The 15172-nt window shown below is 50.4% G+C and overlaps 1 protein-coding gene across 1 annotated transcript in view; it reads right to left on the bottom strand.

Annotated features, from left to right (window-relative positions):
* Positions 1 to 3474: 3474 nt before the first annotated feature.
* Positions 3475 to 15172, bottom strand: part of LOC116967877 (neuroglobin-like) — a 17717-nt gene continuing 6019 nt past the window's right edge. The window contains exons 3-5 of the mRNA XM_033014514.1: positions 8712 to 8832; positions 5432 to 5512; positions 3475 to 3690 (exon numbers count right to left, since the gene is read on the bottom strand). Of these exons, the coding sequence (XP_032870405.1) occupies positions 3559 to 3690; positions 5432 to 5512; positions 8712 to 8832 (334 nt within the window). The 3' untranslated portion in view covers positions 3475 to 3558. The remainder of the gene's footprint in view (positions 3691 to 5431; positions 5513 to 8711; positions 8833 to 15172) is intronic.

Below are 15172 nucleotides of genomic sequence, written 5' to 3'. Positions count from 1 at the left end.
CTACCACTCTCTGAGTAAAGAAGTTCCCCCTCATGTTACCCCTAAACTTCAGTCCCTTAATTCTCAAGTCATGTCCCTTGTTTGAATCTTCCCTACTCTCAGTGGAAAAGCTTTTCCACGTCAACTCTGTCTATCCCTCTCATCATTTTAAAAACCTCTATCAAGTCCCCCCTTAACCTTCTGCGCTCCAAAGAATAAAGCCCTAACTTGTTCAACCTATATATCTCTGTATTTCACCGTCTACATCTCTCGTTTCCCTTTCCCCCTGACTCTCAGTCTGAAGAAGGGTCTCGACCCGAAACGTCGCCTATTCGTTTGGCTCATTAGCTGGGACCAACCCCCGGGTATTGGGGGTAGCAGCAAGATAACCCCCGCGGGCGAGTGGCCGCACGGATCAATAAGTTACCCTCTCCCAAAAGAGACATTCGCGGTGAAACATTCATCCCCAGGTCTCCAAACTCCCTCCAGTTGCATTTCGCAACCGCCTATGCAAAAAGTCTACTTGATAAAAAAGCCACGCAAAGCGAGGTTTAGACTTACAGCGTTAGTTCTGGACCTCAGTCCTGGAAGCGTCAAACATCGACTGCAGTGGAAGCGAGAGCGGCTCTGGAGAACTGTCTGACTGCTCCTGGAGACAGCGTCTAAATGGAGCTAGCAACTAAAGTTCCCTCTGTAGAATGGTGAGCTGGAAACGTCCCAACCCGCATCAGTGATTCACCCTCCTCATCCCTCCCCTCTCATTCTCTCCAAAGACACCTCCCATCCCCGACGTAGGAAGTTGGCACGCCATCAATATAGTGAAATCGCACACAGCGGGGCCCCTTCGCAACAGGCCCTTCAGCCCAAATTGCCCACCCCAACAAAAAACGTGCCATTTGCATTAGTCCCACCTGCCTGCACTCATCTCCCTGCTACCTTCAGGTAGAAGGTACAGGAGCCTGAAGACTGCAACGACCAGGTTCAGGAATAGCTACTTCCCCACAGCCATCAGGCTATTAAACCTGGCTTATCAGTTTATTTATTCATGTGTTTTGTAGTAAATGCCTACTATGTTCTGTTGTGCTGAAGCAAATCAAGAATTTCATTGTCCTATCAGTGACACATGACAATAAACTCACTTGAACTTGCATTTGGCCCATATCCCCCCAATCCTGTCCTATCCATGTTCCTGTCTAAATGTTTCTTAAACATTGGGATAGTACCAGCCTCAACTACCTCATCTGGCAGCTAGTTCCATCCTTTGTGTGGAAAAGGTTACCCCTCAGGTTCCTATTAAATCTTACCCCCCTTCACCTTAAACCTATGCCCTCTGGTTCTTGATTCCCCTTCTCTGGTTAAAAAATTGGATCTATTTTTCTCACAATGTTGTGCTCCTCGATAAGATCGCCCCTCATCCTCCCTCCGCTTCAAGGAATACAGTACTAACCTGCTCAACCACTCCCTGTAGCTCAGGCTGAAGGCATGTGGAATGTGAAGGCATGTTGGCCTTCATTGCGAGAGGATTTGAGTTTAGGAGCAAGGCGGTCCTACTGCAGTTGTACAGGGCCCCGGTGAGCTGTACCTGGAGTATTGTGTGCAATTTTGGTCCCCTAATTTGAGGTAGGACACTATTGCTATTGAAGGAGTGCAGTATAAATTCACCAGGTTAATTCCCGGGATGGCAGAGGAGTCCAGAACCAGGGGTCACACAGTTTAAGAATAAGGGGTTCGGCCATTTAGGACTGAGATGGGGAAAAACCTTTTTACCCAGAGAGTTGTGAATTTGTGGAATTCTCTGCCACAGAAGGCAGTGGAGGCCAATTCATTGGATGTTTTCTAGAGTGAGTTAAGCCCCGAATGGCCTACTCCTGCACCTATTTTCAACATGTCTATGTTTCTATGGTTTCTAGGTAAGGAATGGGTGACGTTTCGTGTCGAGACCCTTCTTCATTCTGCAGGCTAGGGAGACTGACAAAAACCTCCGGGAACCGCACGGAAACCTTGGGTGGGGCACAAAGTCTCCAGAGGTTTCCGTTCAGGTTTCCTAAGTGGGACAGGGGCATTAGATTTAGCACTCAGGGCAAAGGGAATGAAGGGATATGGTACCAGGAACGGGGTACTGATTTTGGATGATCAGCCATGATCATATTGAATGGCGGTGCAGGCTCGAAGGGCCGAATGGCCTACTCTTGCACCTATTTTCTTTGTTTCTATGTTTCTATGTCAGGGTGAATTAGTCAGGAAGACACATTATTGGCAACAGAGGTGATTTGGGAGGTTTCCTTCAAGAGTGACTGCCAACTCTAATCACTAAAGACTCCCACAGGCCAATTTGTTCATCTCATTCCTCACGATACAACATAACTTTATTTACTTTATTTATGTATAGACAGGAACTGCAGAAGCTGGTTTAAACCGAAGACAGACACAAAAAGTTGGAGTAACTCAGCGGGACAGGCAGCATCTCTGGAAAGAAGGAATGGGTGATGTTTCGGGTCGAGACCCTTCTTCAAAGGAGGGAAATTGATCTGCCAACGGTCGTAAAACACACCAAGATACATAAAATAATAAATTCAAGTGATAAGTGGAAAGTCCAGGATCGGGGATGTGCAAAGGTTGGGGGAGGTTTTGGACCTTTGTGTGCAGTTTTGGTCCCCTAATTTGAGGAAGGACATTCTTGCTATTGAGGGAGTGCAGCGTAGGTTTACAAGGTTAATTCCCGGAATGGCGGGACTGGCATGTGCTGAGAGAATGGAGCAGCTGGGCTTGTACACTCTGGAGTTTAGAAGGATGAGAGGGTATCTCATTGAAACATATACGATTGTTAAGGGCTTGGACACGCTAGAGGCAGGAAACATGTTCCCGATGTTGGGGGAGTCCAGAACCAGCAGCCACACAGTTTAAGAATAAGGGGTAAGCCATTTAGAACGGAGACGAGGAAACACTTTTTCTCACAGAGAGTGGTGAGTCTGTGGAATTCTCTGCCTCAGAGGGCGGTGGAGGCAGGTTCTCTGGATGCTTTCAAGAGAGGGCTAGATAGGGTTCTTAAAAATAGCGGAGTCAGGGGATATGGGGAGAAGGCAGGAACGGGGTACTGATTGGGGATGATCCGCTGAGGGGAACTTTGCAAATCTGTGGAATTCTCTGCCACAGAAGGCAGTGGAGGCCTATTTACTGGGTATTTTCAAGAGAGAGTTAGATTTAGCTCTTAGGGCTAACGGAACCAAGGGATATATTGGGAGAAAGCAGGAACGGGGTACTGATTTTGGATGATCAGCCATGATCATATTCAATGGTGATGCTGGCTCGAAGGGCCGAATGGCCTACTCCTGCACCTATTTTCAACATGTCTATGTTTCTATTGTTTCTAGGTAAGGAATGGGTGACGTTTCGTGTCGAGGCCCTTCTTCATTCTGTAGAAATGTCTGTGGAAATGTAGAGTCTGAAGAAGGGCCTTAACCTGAAACGTCAGTCATTCCTTCTCTCCAGAGATGCTGCCTGTCCCGCTGAGTTACTCCAGCATTTTGAATTTAATTTGACTCCTCTGTCCTGGGAGTGCACCGCCTAATGCACGGCCTCTCAGATAACGTTGCGATTGGTGCTGGCGGCTGCAGTTTTCCGAGCTGAGTAGCCGGCTTGGTGGACTTTGTTTCTCTGCTCGGCCTCCTGGTAGCCTCTCTTCATTGTGCTGGTCAGGTAGTTAAACAGGCACTGTGCAAGCAAAGGCATAGAGTCAGTGATAGAGTGATAGAAACATAGAAACATAGAAAATAGGTGCAGGAGTAGGCCATTCGGCCCTTCGTGCCTGCACCGCCATTTGATATGATCATGGCTGATCATCCAACTCAGTATCCCATCCCTGCCTTCTCTTCATACCCCCTGATCCCTTTAGCCACAAGGGCCACATCTAACTCCCTCTTAAATATAGCCAATGAACTGTGGCCTCAACTACCTCCTGTGGCAGAGAATTCTACAGATTCACCACTCTCTGTGTAAAAAATGATTTCCTCATCTCGGTCCTAAAAGTCTTCCCTCTTATCCTTAAACTGTGACCCCTAGTCCTGGACTTCCCCAACATTGGGAATGATCTTCCTGCATCTAGCCTGTCCAACCCCTTAAGAATTTTGTAAGTTTCTATAAGATCCCCCCTCAGTCTTCTGAATTCCAACGTGTACAAGCCGAGTCTACCCAGTCTTTCCTCATATGAAAGTCCTGCCATCCCAGGAATCAGTCTGGTGAACCTTCTCTGTACTCCCTCTATGGCAAGAATGTCTTTCCTCAGATTAGGGTGGAAACAGGCCCTTCGGCCCAGCCTGCCCACACCAGCCAACATGTCCCAGCTATACTAGCCCCAATTGCCCATGCTTGGCAATGTCTTTCTTACAGTTTGGCTTTCTTCCCAACCAATTGTTCAAGCGCTTTTGATTGCAACATACGCCTTAATTTAGTTCAACAAAGAAACTGACAAGTTACTAAAGAACCTTGTTCAAGCGCTTTTGATTGCAACATACGCCTTAATTTAGTTCAACAAAGAAACTGACAAGTTACTAAAGAACTTTTAACCCTCCATAACCCTCCAAACTGATGTTTAAGGAGGAACTGCAGATGCTGGAAAATCGAAGGTAGACTAAAGTGCTGGAGAAACTCAGCGGGTGCGGCAGCATCTATGGAACGAAGGAAATAGGCAACGTTTTGGGACGAAACCCAAAAGGGTTTCGGCCCGAAACGTTGCCTATTTCCTAAAACAGTTCCTATTCGGCCCGAAACGTTGCTTATTTCCTTCGCTCCATAGATGCTGCTGCACCCGCTGAGTTTCTCCAGCATTTTTGTATACCCTCCAAACTGGTCCTATCCATGTGCCTGTCTAACTGTTTCTTAAACGTTGGGATAGTCCCAGCCTCAACTACTTCCTCTGGCAGCTTGTTCCATACACCCACCACCCTTTGTGTGAAAACAAGCTGCAGTAATGACCCTGTCCCACTTAGGAAACCTGAACGGAAACCTCTGGAGACTTTGCGCCCCACCCAAGGTTTCCGTGCGGTTCCCGGAGGTTGCAGGTGGTTGCAGGTAGTGGAAGCAGGTAGGGAGACTGACAAAAACCTCCGGGAACCGAACGGAAACCTTGGGTGGGGCGCAAAGTCTCCAGAGGTTTCCGTTCAGGTTTCCTAAGTGGGACAGGGGTATTATTCTACATGCACTCCCAGGATCGACCCTCTTCCCCCCCCGCCCCCACTCCCGTAACGCTCTCCCTCATATCCCCCCTCCCCCCCATCTCGTAACTCCCTCCCTCATCTCATTCACTCTCTCCACGTCCCGTAACACCCACCCCCGTCTCACTCACTTCGCCCTCTGGTTTAATCCCTCTCCATTTCATTAAATGGGGTAGCAGGTGTGAGAGGGGCTGAGTGGTCCCACCCTGCTCCTGTTGCCCATGTTCCTGTTCAAAGCCTACCTCCCACGCGTCCTCCACCTCCGCTGTCCATTGCTCCTTCAGTATTGGTTTGACCACCGCGATGAACTGCGCCCCGATGTACTGAGGAGAGACAGGAGGACAAGGCCGTTACTTAACCTGTCCCGTCCCGATAAATGGCATGTTGGCCTTCATAACAAGAGGAGTTGAGTACAGGAGCAAAGAGCTCATTCTACAGTTGTACAGGGCCCTAGTGAGACCACACCTGGAGTATTGTGTGCAGTTTTTGTCTCCAAATTTGTGGAAGGACAATTCTTGCGGTTGAGGGAGTGCAGCGTATGTTCACGAGGATCATTCCTAGGATGGTGGGACTGTCATATGTTGAAAGAATGGAGCGACTGGGCTTGTATACCCTGGAATTTAGAAGGGTGAGAGGGGATCTTATTGAAACACATCTAATCATGGCTGATCATCCAAAAACAGTACCCCATTCCTGGTTTCCCCACATATCCCTTGATTCTATTAGCCCTGAGCTGTATCTAACTCTCTCTTGAAAACATCCAGTGAATTGGCCTCCACTGCCTTCTGTAAGAGAGAATTCCACAGATTCACAACTCCCTGGGGATCAAACATTCCCTATTTTAACCCTAGTCTCGTGCCTTACCGTGACACCAGATACTAATCAAGAATCTAACTGTCTCTGCCTTAAAAGTGTGAACGGGTGATCGATGGACAGCATGGTCTCGACGGGCCGAAGGGCCTGTTTCCATTCCTCATCTCTCAACTAAACCAAACCAATACCAACACCCAAAAAGACACAAAATGCTAGAGTCAAATGTTTAGTTTAGTATAACCTGAAGAAACATAGAAACATAGAAAATAGGTGCAGGAGGAGGCCATTCGGCCCTTCGAGCCAGTACCGCCATTCATTGTGATCATGGCTGATCGTCCCCTATCAGTAACCCGTGCCTGCCTTCTCCCCATATCCCTTGACTCCACTAGCCCCTAGAGCTCTATCTAACTCTCTCTTAAATCCATCCAGAGAAGAGTCTCGACCCAAAACGTCACCCATTCCTTCTTTCCAGAGATACTGCCTGTCCCGTAGAGTAACTCCAGCATTTTGTGTCTATCTTTAGTTTAGTTTAGTTTTGTTTAGAGATACAGCGTGGAAACAGGCCCGAGGGCCCACCCAGCGCACCTGCGAATCCCGCACGTTAATACTTCAGGCCCTTCAGCCCACCGAGTCCATGCTGACCAGCGATCACCCCATACACTAGCAATATCCTACACACTAGGGACAATTTACCATCTTTACCGAAGCCAATTAACATACAAACCTAATCACCTTTGGAGTGTGGGAGGAAACCGGAGCACCTGGAGAAAACCCACGCAGTCACAGGGAGAACGTACAAACTCTGTACAGGCAGGGTTGTTGGTGATAGGTGCAGGCATAAAGGGCCAAAGGGCCTTAAAGTCTATAACACTCGTTAAACGATGGTTGCAAACCCAGTCTTGAAGAAGGGCCCCGACCCGAAATATCACCTATCCATGTTCTCCAGAGATGCTGCCCGACCCGCTGAGTTACTCCGGCATTGAAACCCTGTGTAGCGTATATAATAGCGTACATAATGGTAACTGTCACTTTACGAACTGAGTGCCAGCATGGAATGAGTTGTGTCATTATCTAATCTGTCTCGTTAATACGTGGAGTAAGTGCAGTGTGCTTTTGTAATAAATAATGATGACTAACCCTGGCAACAGCGTGAACTGAAAGTTGTTTCTAACTACCTGCTAAAGGGCCTGTCCCACTTGGCCGGCATTTGCGCGTCACGCAGGTGGAGCGCGAAGATTTTGTACATCATTTCTTCTTCGTTTGTGTGGCGTGCGCAACCTAAAGTTGTTGGACAACGTGTTCTATTTGATCTTCCGTTTGTGCACGTCGAGTTGATTGCATTAGTCGAAACAGGGCAGGGGGCCACGTGAAGGTTGCAATCTTCCACCCCTTGTACATCACAAAACCTTGCGACGCCACGCGTCACTGCCTGTGGCATCGCACACCATAATAATAATAAATAATGGATGGGATTTATATAGCGCCTTTCTAAAACTCAAGGCGCTTTACATCGCATTATTCATTCACTCCTCAGTCACACTCGGTGGTGGTAAGCTACTTCTGTAGCCACAGCTGCCCTGGGGCAGACTGACGGAAGCGTGGCTGCCAATCTGCGCCTACGGCCCCTCCGACCACCACCAATCACTCACACACATTCACACACATTCACACACATGCAAAGGTGGGCGAAGTGTCTTGCCCAAGGACACAACGACAGTATGCAATCCAAGCGGGATTCGAACCGGCTACCTTCCGGTCGCCAGCCGAACACTTAGCCCATTGTGCCATCTGTCATGCGCGTGCAATGCGCGTATCATGTGCGTGTCACGTCGTGACGCGTAAATGATGTCACGTAAATTACGCGCAACTGACGGCTAAGTGGGACAGGCCCTTAACGCCCAAATATCTTCCGCCCCGGTTCTGTATTTTTAAAAAATTATTTTAAAAAATTTTTTTTTTATTAGAAGCAAACATGTTATGGTAAAATATAGTTACATATTATAGTAAGAACTTTTCATGTACATCAATCATACATTATTAACATTTACAATTGAGGATTGATTCTGCTTCTAGTTTTTTTTATATAGATAGAAAGGGAGAGGAAAAAAAAAGAATTACAAATGTCAAAAAAGAATAAAAGGTGGAATGAACGACTAATAATAGGTCATTGGATATAGGTTCGTAGATTATAACTTTTCATCTAATCCTGAGTTCAAGCTTCAGTTGGGTTTCTGTGCCGAGCCAATCTATCCCTTCAAATGGTTAATGAATGGGGACCATATTTTGACAAAAAAGTTCTGCGGTTTTTAACACTGACCGGAAAACTGTGTAGATTGAAGTTGGGACACTGTGGGTTAAATTACTATTTGTGCATTGTAGGGAAACATGTTTCTGGCTTGTGTGAATGTGGGAGTAATGAGACAGTTAAGCATGTTTTCCTAGAATGTAAAAAGTACAGGGTAGAAAGAGAAGTATTGTTTGTTAGACTGACAGGACTTGGAGTTGAGGCTTTTTCTGTTTCATCTTTGTTTGGACACAGTGAGAAACATCAACTGATATCCAGGGCTGTTCTTCAATTCCTGCAAGTTACAGGACTGTATGTAAGGATTTAGTTCAAACTTTGACCTGTGGAGAGCAGTAATACGCTTAGCAGCGTCTACACTGCCGGAATCCTACAAGAAGAAGAAGCAGAACACCGACCGGACTTACCGGGTAGTATTTGGGCGGGGCGTTGTAGCGGCAATGGCTGCACCCAAGGTGAAAGGCAAGCTGCTCCAACTTGTCTTCCTGATCCAGTCGCGCCACGCTCTTCTCAATGAAGGACATCACCCTGCATCAGGAGAGGCAAGGTACAGGTAACCAACCCACCCCCTTAATCTCCAACCTTCCCCCCCCCTCTCTTCCCTGTTCCCCACCTGAATTCTCTGCCACAGAAGGTAGTTGAGGCCACAGTTCATTGGCTATATTTAAGAGGGAGTTAGATGTGGCCCTTGTGGCTAAAGGGATCAGGGGGTATGGAGAGAAGGCAGATACAGGATACTGAGTTGGATGATCATATTGCCATGATCATATTGAATGGCGGTGCAGGCTCGAAGGGCCGAATGGCCTACTCCTGCACCTATTTTCTATGTTTCTATGTAATACACCCTTCCCCCTCCCTCTCCCAATGGTCTCACTGCCCCCTTCCTCCCCCTCTCTTCCCTTTGCCCCACCTTAATTCACACCCGTTTCTCTCCTCCACCCTCCCTCTCCCCCCCCCTCCCCCACTAGTGTAGATGGGGCATGTTTGGCGTGTGGGCAAGCTGGGCCGAAGGGCCTGTTTCCCCAATGTATGTATGACTCTGTCTATGACTATAAACCAGTCTCCACTAATCAGTTCAAGAAGGAACTGCAGATGCTAGAAAATTGAAGGGAGACAAAAGTGCTGGAGAAACTCAGCTGGTGAGACAGCATCCATGGAGCGAAGGAAATAGGCAACGTTTCGTCCCGAAACGTTGCCTATTTCCTTCGCTCCATAGATGCTGCCTCACCCGCTGAGTTTCTCCAGCATTTTTGTCCACTAATCAGTTCTATGCAACAGAAGGGACATAAAATGCTGGAGTAACTCAGCGGGTCAGGCAGCATCTTTGGAGAACATGGATTAGTGATGTTTCGGGGCGGGACCCTTCTTTGGTCTTCAGTCTGAAGAAGGCACCTGACCCAAAACGTCATCTACCCGTTTTCTCCAGAGTTGATGAGTTAATCTCAGCATTTTGCGTCTATTTTTTGTTGTTACATAGAAACTAGGTGCAGGAGGAGGCCATTCGGCCCTTCGAGCCAGCACCGCCATTCATTGTGTTCATGGCTGATCATCCCCTATCAATAACCCGTGCCTGCCTTCTCCCCATATCCCTTGACTCCACTAGCCCCTAGAGCTCTATCTAACTCTCTCTTAAATCCATCCAGTGACTTGGCCTCCACTGCCCTCTGTGGCAGGGAATTCCACAAATTCACAACTCTCTGGGTGAAAAAGTTTTTTCTCACCTCAGTCTTAAATGACCTCCCCTTTATTCTGAGACTGTGTGGCCCCTGGTTCTGGACTCGCCCAACATAGGGACCATTTTTCCTGCATCGAGCTTGTCCAGTCCATTTATAATTTTATATGTTTCTATAAGATCCCCCCAGCGGCCTCACCCGCTGAGTTTCTCCAGCATTTTTGTCTATCACCCATTGCAAGTATTGCAACGGACTATAACATTGAGAAATGAAGTTTGTTTAGATAGGGCTGTCACACCTGATTGATATTAATGTGTTTACAGCAGTTCTGGGAAGGATTATGGTAGTGAAACTTGGAACAGGTTTGTCTAGAGTCTACTGTGTGGAAACAGGCTTTTCGACCCAACTTGCCCAAGCCAACCAACATGTCCCATCTACACTAGTGCCACCTGCTCGCGTTTAGCCTATGTCCCTCTAAACTTGTCCTATCCATGAACCTGTCTAAATGTTTCATAAACCTTGCAATAGTCTCTACCTCCTCCGGCAGCTCGTTCCATACACCCACCGTTTGGAACCTTCCTAGAGACATGGAGCATGGATAGAGGCCATTTGGCCCAACAGCCCAGCTAACCAAACTATCCCGCCCCTACCAACCCCTCCCCGCCTGCTCCCCCTCAACCCCCCCACTCCCCCTCCTCTCTGCCTCCTCCCCCTTCTCCCCACCCCTCCCCTTCTCCCCCACCCTCCCCTTCTCCCCACCCCTCCCCTTCTCCCCTCCCCTCCCCTTATCCCCACCCCTCCCCCTTCTCCCCCACCCCTCCCCCTTCTCCCCCACCCCTCCCCCTTCTCCCCACCCCTCCCCCTTCTCCCCCACCCCTCTCCCTTCTCCCCCACCCCTCCCCTTCTCCCCACCCCTCCCCCTTCTCTCCCCCACCCCTCCCCCTTCTCCCCCACCCCTCCCCCTTCTCCCCCACCCCTCCCCCTTCTCCCCCACCCCTCCCCCTTCTCCCCCACCCCTCCCCCTTCTCTCCCCACCCCTCTCCCTTCTCCCCCACCCCTCCCCCCTTTCTCCCCCACCCCCCCCTTCTCTCCCCACCCCTCCCCTTCTCTCCCCACCCCTCTCCCTTATCCCCACCACTCCCTCTTCTCCCCACCCCTCTCCCGTCTCCCCCACCCCTCCCCCTTCTCCCCCACCCCTCCCCTTCTCCCCCACCCCTCCCCCTTCTCCCCCACCCCTCCCCCCTTTCTCCCCCACCCCTCCCCCTTCTCTCCCCACCCCTCCCCTTCTCTCCCCACCCCTCTCCCTTATCCCACCACTCCCTCTTCCTCCCCACCCCTCTCCCCGTCTCCCCCACCCCTCCCCCTTCTCCCCACCCCTCCCCTTCTCCCCCACCCCTCCCCCTTCTCCCCCACCCCTCTCCCTTCTCCCCCACCCCTCCCCCCTTTCTCCCCACCCACCCCCCCCTTCTCTCCCCACCCTCTCCCTTATCCCCACCACTCCCTCTTCTCCCCACCCTCTCCCGTCTCCCCCACCCCTCCCCTTCTCCCCCACCCCTCCCCTTCTCCCCCACCCCTCTCCCTTCTCCCCCACCCCTCCCCCTTCTCCCCCCCCCCTCTCCTTCTCCCCCACCCCTCCCCTTTCCCCCCCCTCCCCCTTCTCCCCCCCCTCTCCCTTCTCCCCCAACCCCTCCCCTTCTCCCCCACCCCTCTCCATTCTCTCCCACCCCTCTCCCTTCTCTCTCCTTACCCTGTGTTCCCCCCATCTCTCCCCCCCCCCCCCCCCCTCTCACCGCAGCCCGTGTGATTGCAGCTCCTTGCTCATCTTCAGCTGTTGCAGATCATCGATGTCGCTGAACAGGAAGAAGACGTCCTTGCACTCGGGGTGGGTCTCAAACAGCCTGCAGGGAGGCACGGGTCAGGGTCAGGGTCCAGGTCCGCCCCCAGCCAGCCCCATTACCCCCGAGTCTGGGCACTGTTACCCCTGCCAGCCCGGGTGTTGCCCCAACCCCAGTGAGTGTTACCTCCGTGCCCCCCCGGCTTCTGCCTCCAGCACCGGGCACTTATCCCCATTGCCCCCTGCCCGGGCAATGTTGCCCCCCCAATACCCCAGGCACTGTTGCCCCTGCACCCCGCATTCTGCCTCCAGTGTGGGAGGAAACCGGAGCACCCGGAGAAAACCCACGCAGGTCACGGGGAGAACGTGCAAACTCCTTACCGACAGCACCTGTAGTCAGGATCGAACTTGGAACTCCGGCGCTGCAAACGCTATAAGGCAGCATCTCTACCTATTGCCGCCAATCTTTTCAAAGCCATAATTGTTCCCCGGTTCTGACTGAAGAAGGGTCTCGACCCGAAACGTCACCCATTCCTTCTCTCCAGAGATGCTGCCTGTCCCGCTGAGTTACTCCAGCATTTTGTGTCTATCTTCGGTTTAAACCAGCATCTGCAGTTCCTTCCCACACATTGTACCTGATTCCATAGTTTCCCCTGGCAGATATTCTCTGCCTGAACAATTTGCATCTGATGGCAGTCAAATCTCTATCCACTCACCTTAAACCTGTGCCCTCTAGTTTTAGAATCCTCTCGCCTGGAAAATAAACCGCGACCGTTCACTTGATCCAAGCCCCTCGCGATCCTGTACACTTCAATGAGGGCATCTCTCAGCCTCCTCTGCTCCAAAGAAGCAAGTCCCAACATCTCCCTATAACTCAGGCCCAGGCAACGTCTGGATACGTTCTTCTGAACCCTTTCCAAATTACCGTCGTCCTTCAGGTAGCTGGGCAACCATAACTGCACACAGTTCTCCAAATGTTTAAGAAGGAACTGCAGATGCTGGAAAATCGAAGGTAGACAAAAATGCTGGAGAAACTCAGCGGGTGAGACAGCATCTATGGAGCGAAGGAATGGGCGACGTTTCGGGTCGAGACCCTTCCTCAGGCAGAACCTGGTACAATTGTGACTTCTTCAGGCGGATGTGAGGGTTGGGAGGGGGGGGGGGGGGGGGCGGCAAGAAGAAAGGAAGATGTGGAGACAGAGGGCTGACGGAGAGCTGGGAAGGGGAGGAGAAAGCAGGGACTACCTGAAATTGGAGAAGTCAATGTTCATGCCACTAGGGTGCAGACTGCCCACGCGGAATATGAGGTGCTGCTCCTCCAATTTACGGTGGTCCTCTCTCTGACCGTGGAGGAGGTCCAGGACAGAAAGGTCGGATTCGGAATGGGAGGGGGAGTTGAAGTGCTGAGCCACCGGGAGATCAGGTTGGTTATTGCGGACCGAGCGGAGGTGTTGGGCGAAGTAATCGCTTGGTCTCACCGATGTAGAGCAGCTGACATCTAGAGCAGCGGATGCAATAGATGAGGTTGGAGGAGGTGCAGGTGAACTCTCTGCCGCACCTGGAAAGACTCCAAATGTTGGCTCACCAGTGACTTGTACAGAAGCATCATGGACTCCCAACTTTTGTACTCAGTACCCTTCCCAATGAAGGCAAATAGACCAGTTCTGGTCTCTTCCCATCGCCAGTTCACCAGCCCCTCCCCCCCCCCCTCTACTCTCAGTCTGAAGAAGGGTTCCGACCCTTCCCAGAGAGTTGTGAATTTATGGAATTCCCTGCCACAGAGGGCAGTGGAGGCCAAGTCACTGGATGGATTTAAGGGAGAGTTATATAGAGCTCGAGGGGCTTGTGGAATCAAGGGGTATGGGGAGAAGGCAGACACGGGTTATTGATAGGGGACGATCAGCCATGATCACAATGAATGGCGGTGCTGGCTCAAAGGGCCGAATGGCCTCCTCCTGCACCTATTTTCTATGTTTCTATGTTTCTATGACCCAAAACGTCACCCATTCCTTCTCTCCAGACAGAGACGCTGCCTGACCCGCTGAGTTACTCCAGCACTTTGCGTCCTTCCTCAGTATAAACCAGCATCTGCGGTTCCTTCCTACAGCAACGGAACAGGCCCTTCAGCCCACAATGTCTGTACCGAACACGATGACAAGATAAACGGATCTCCTCTGCCTGCTCTTGGTCCATATCCCACATTCACTGGATGGAAAATGATAATTCAAAGTGGAAAACCGTGACAGAAAATAAGATGACAGTTTGAAGGACAAAGTTATGTTTTAGTATTTAGTTTAGTTTAGAGATACAGCGCGTAAACAGGCCCTTCGGCCCACATAGTCCGGACCAACCAGCGATCCCCGCACATTAACACTATCCTACACACACCAGGGACAATTTACATTTATACCAAGCCATTAACCTACAAACCTGTACGTCTTTGGAGTGTGGGAGGAAACCCACGCAGGTCACGGGGAGAACGTACAAACTCCGTCCAGACAGCACCGGTGATCAGTATCGAACACGGGTCTCTGGCGCTGTAAGTGCTGAAAGGTAGCAACTCTGTCGCTATGCCACCGTGCCACCCCCAAATGTGATATATCGGCAGTGGTGACAAAAGGAACTGCAGATGCTGGGCTATGTCGAAGATGGTCACAAAATTAATGGAGTAACTCAGCGGTTCAGGCAGCATCTCTGGAGAGACGGAATGGGTGACGTTTCGGGTCGGGACCCTTCTTCACACTGAGTTTGAGTTTAGTTTATTGTCACGTGTACCGAGGTACAGTGAAAAGCTTTGGTTGTATGCTAACCAGTCAGCGGAAAGACAATACATGATTTCTATCATTTTACAGTGTATAGATACATGACAAAAAAAAACGTTTAGTGCAAGGTAAAGCCAGCAAAGTCCGATCACAGATAGTCCGAGGGTCACCAAAGAGGTAAATTTCCAGGACCAGGGGCCACACACAGTTTAAGAATAAGGGGTAAGCCATTTAGAACGGAGACGAGGAAACATTTTTTTCTCACAGAGAGTTGTGAGTCTGTGGAATTCTCTGCCTCAGTGGAGGCGGGTTCTCTGGATGCTTTCAAGAGAGAGCTAGATAGGGCTCTTAAAAATAGCGGGGTCAGGGGATATGGGGAGAAGGCAGGAACGGGGTACTGATTGGGGATGATCAGCCGTGATCACATTGAGTGGCGGTGCAGGCTCGAAGGGCCAAATGGCCTACTCCTGCACCTATTGTCTATTGTCTAGTTATGGTAGGATGGTTCAGTTGCCGGATGGCCCCCATAGCAGAAGCGTCCACGTCCCGTGGGGGGGGGGGTGGTGGGGGGGGGGGGGCTGGAAACTGGAAGTATCCCG

The sequence above is a fragment of the Amblyraja radiata genome, chromosome 41 (assembly GCF_010909765.2).
Source record: "Amblyraja radiata isolate CabotCenter1 chromosome 41, sAmbRad1.1.pri, whole genome shotgun sequence".
Classification (NCBI taxonomy): domain Eukaryota; kingdom Metazoa; phylum Chordata; class Chondrichthyes; order Rajiformes; family Rajidae; genus Amblyraja; species Amblyraja radiata.
This window is presented reverse-complemented; position numbering and strand designations above follow the sequence as displayed.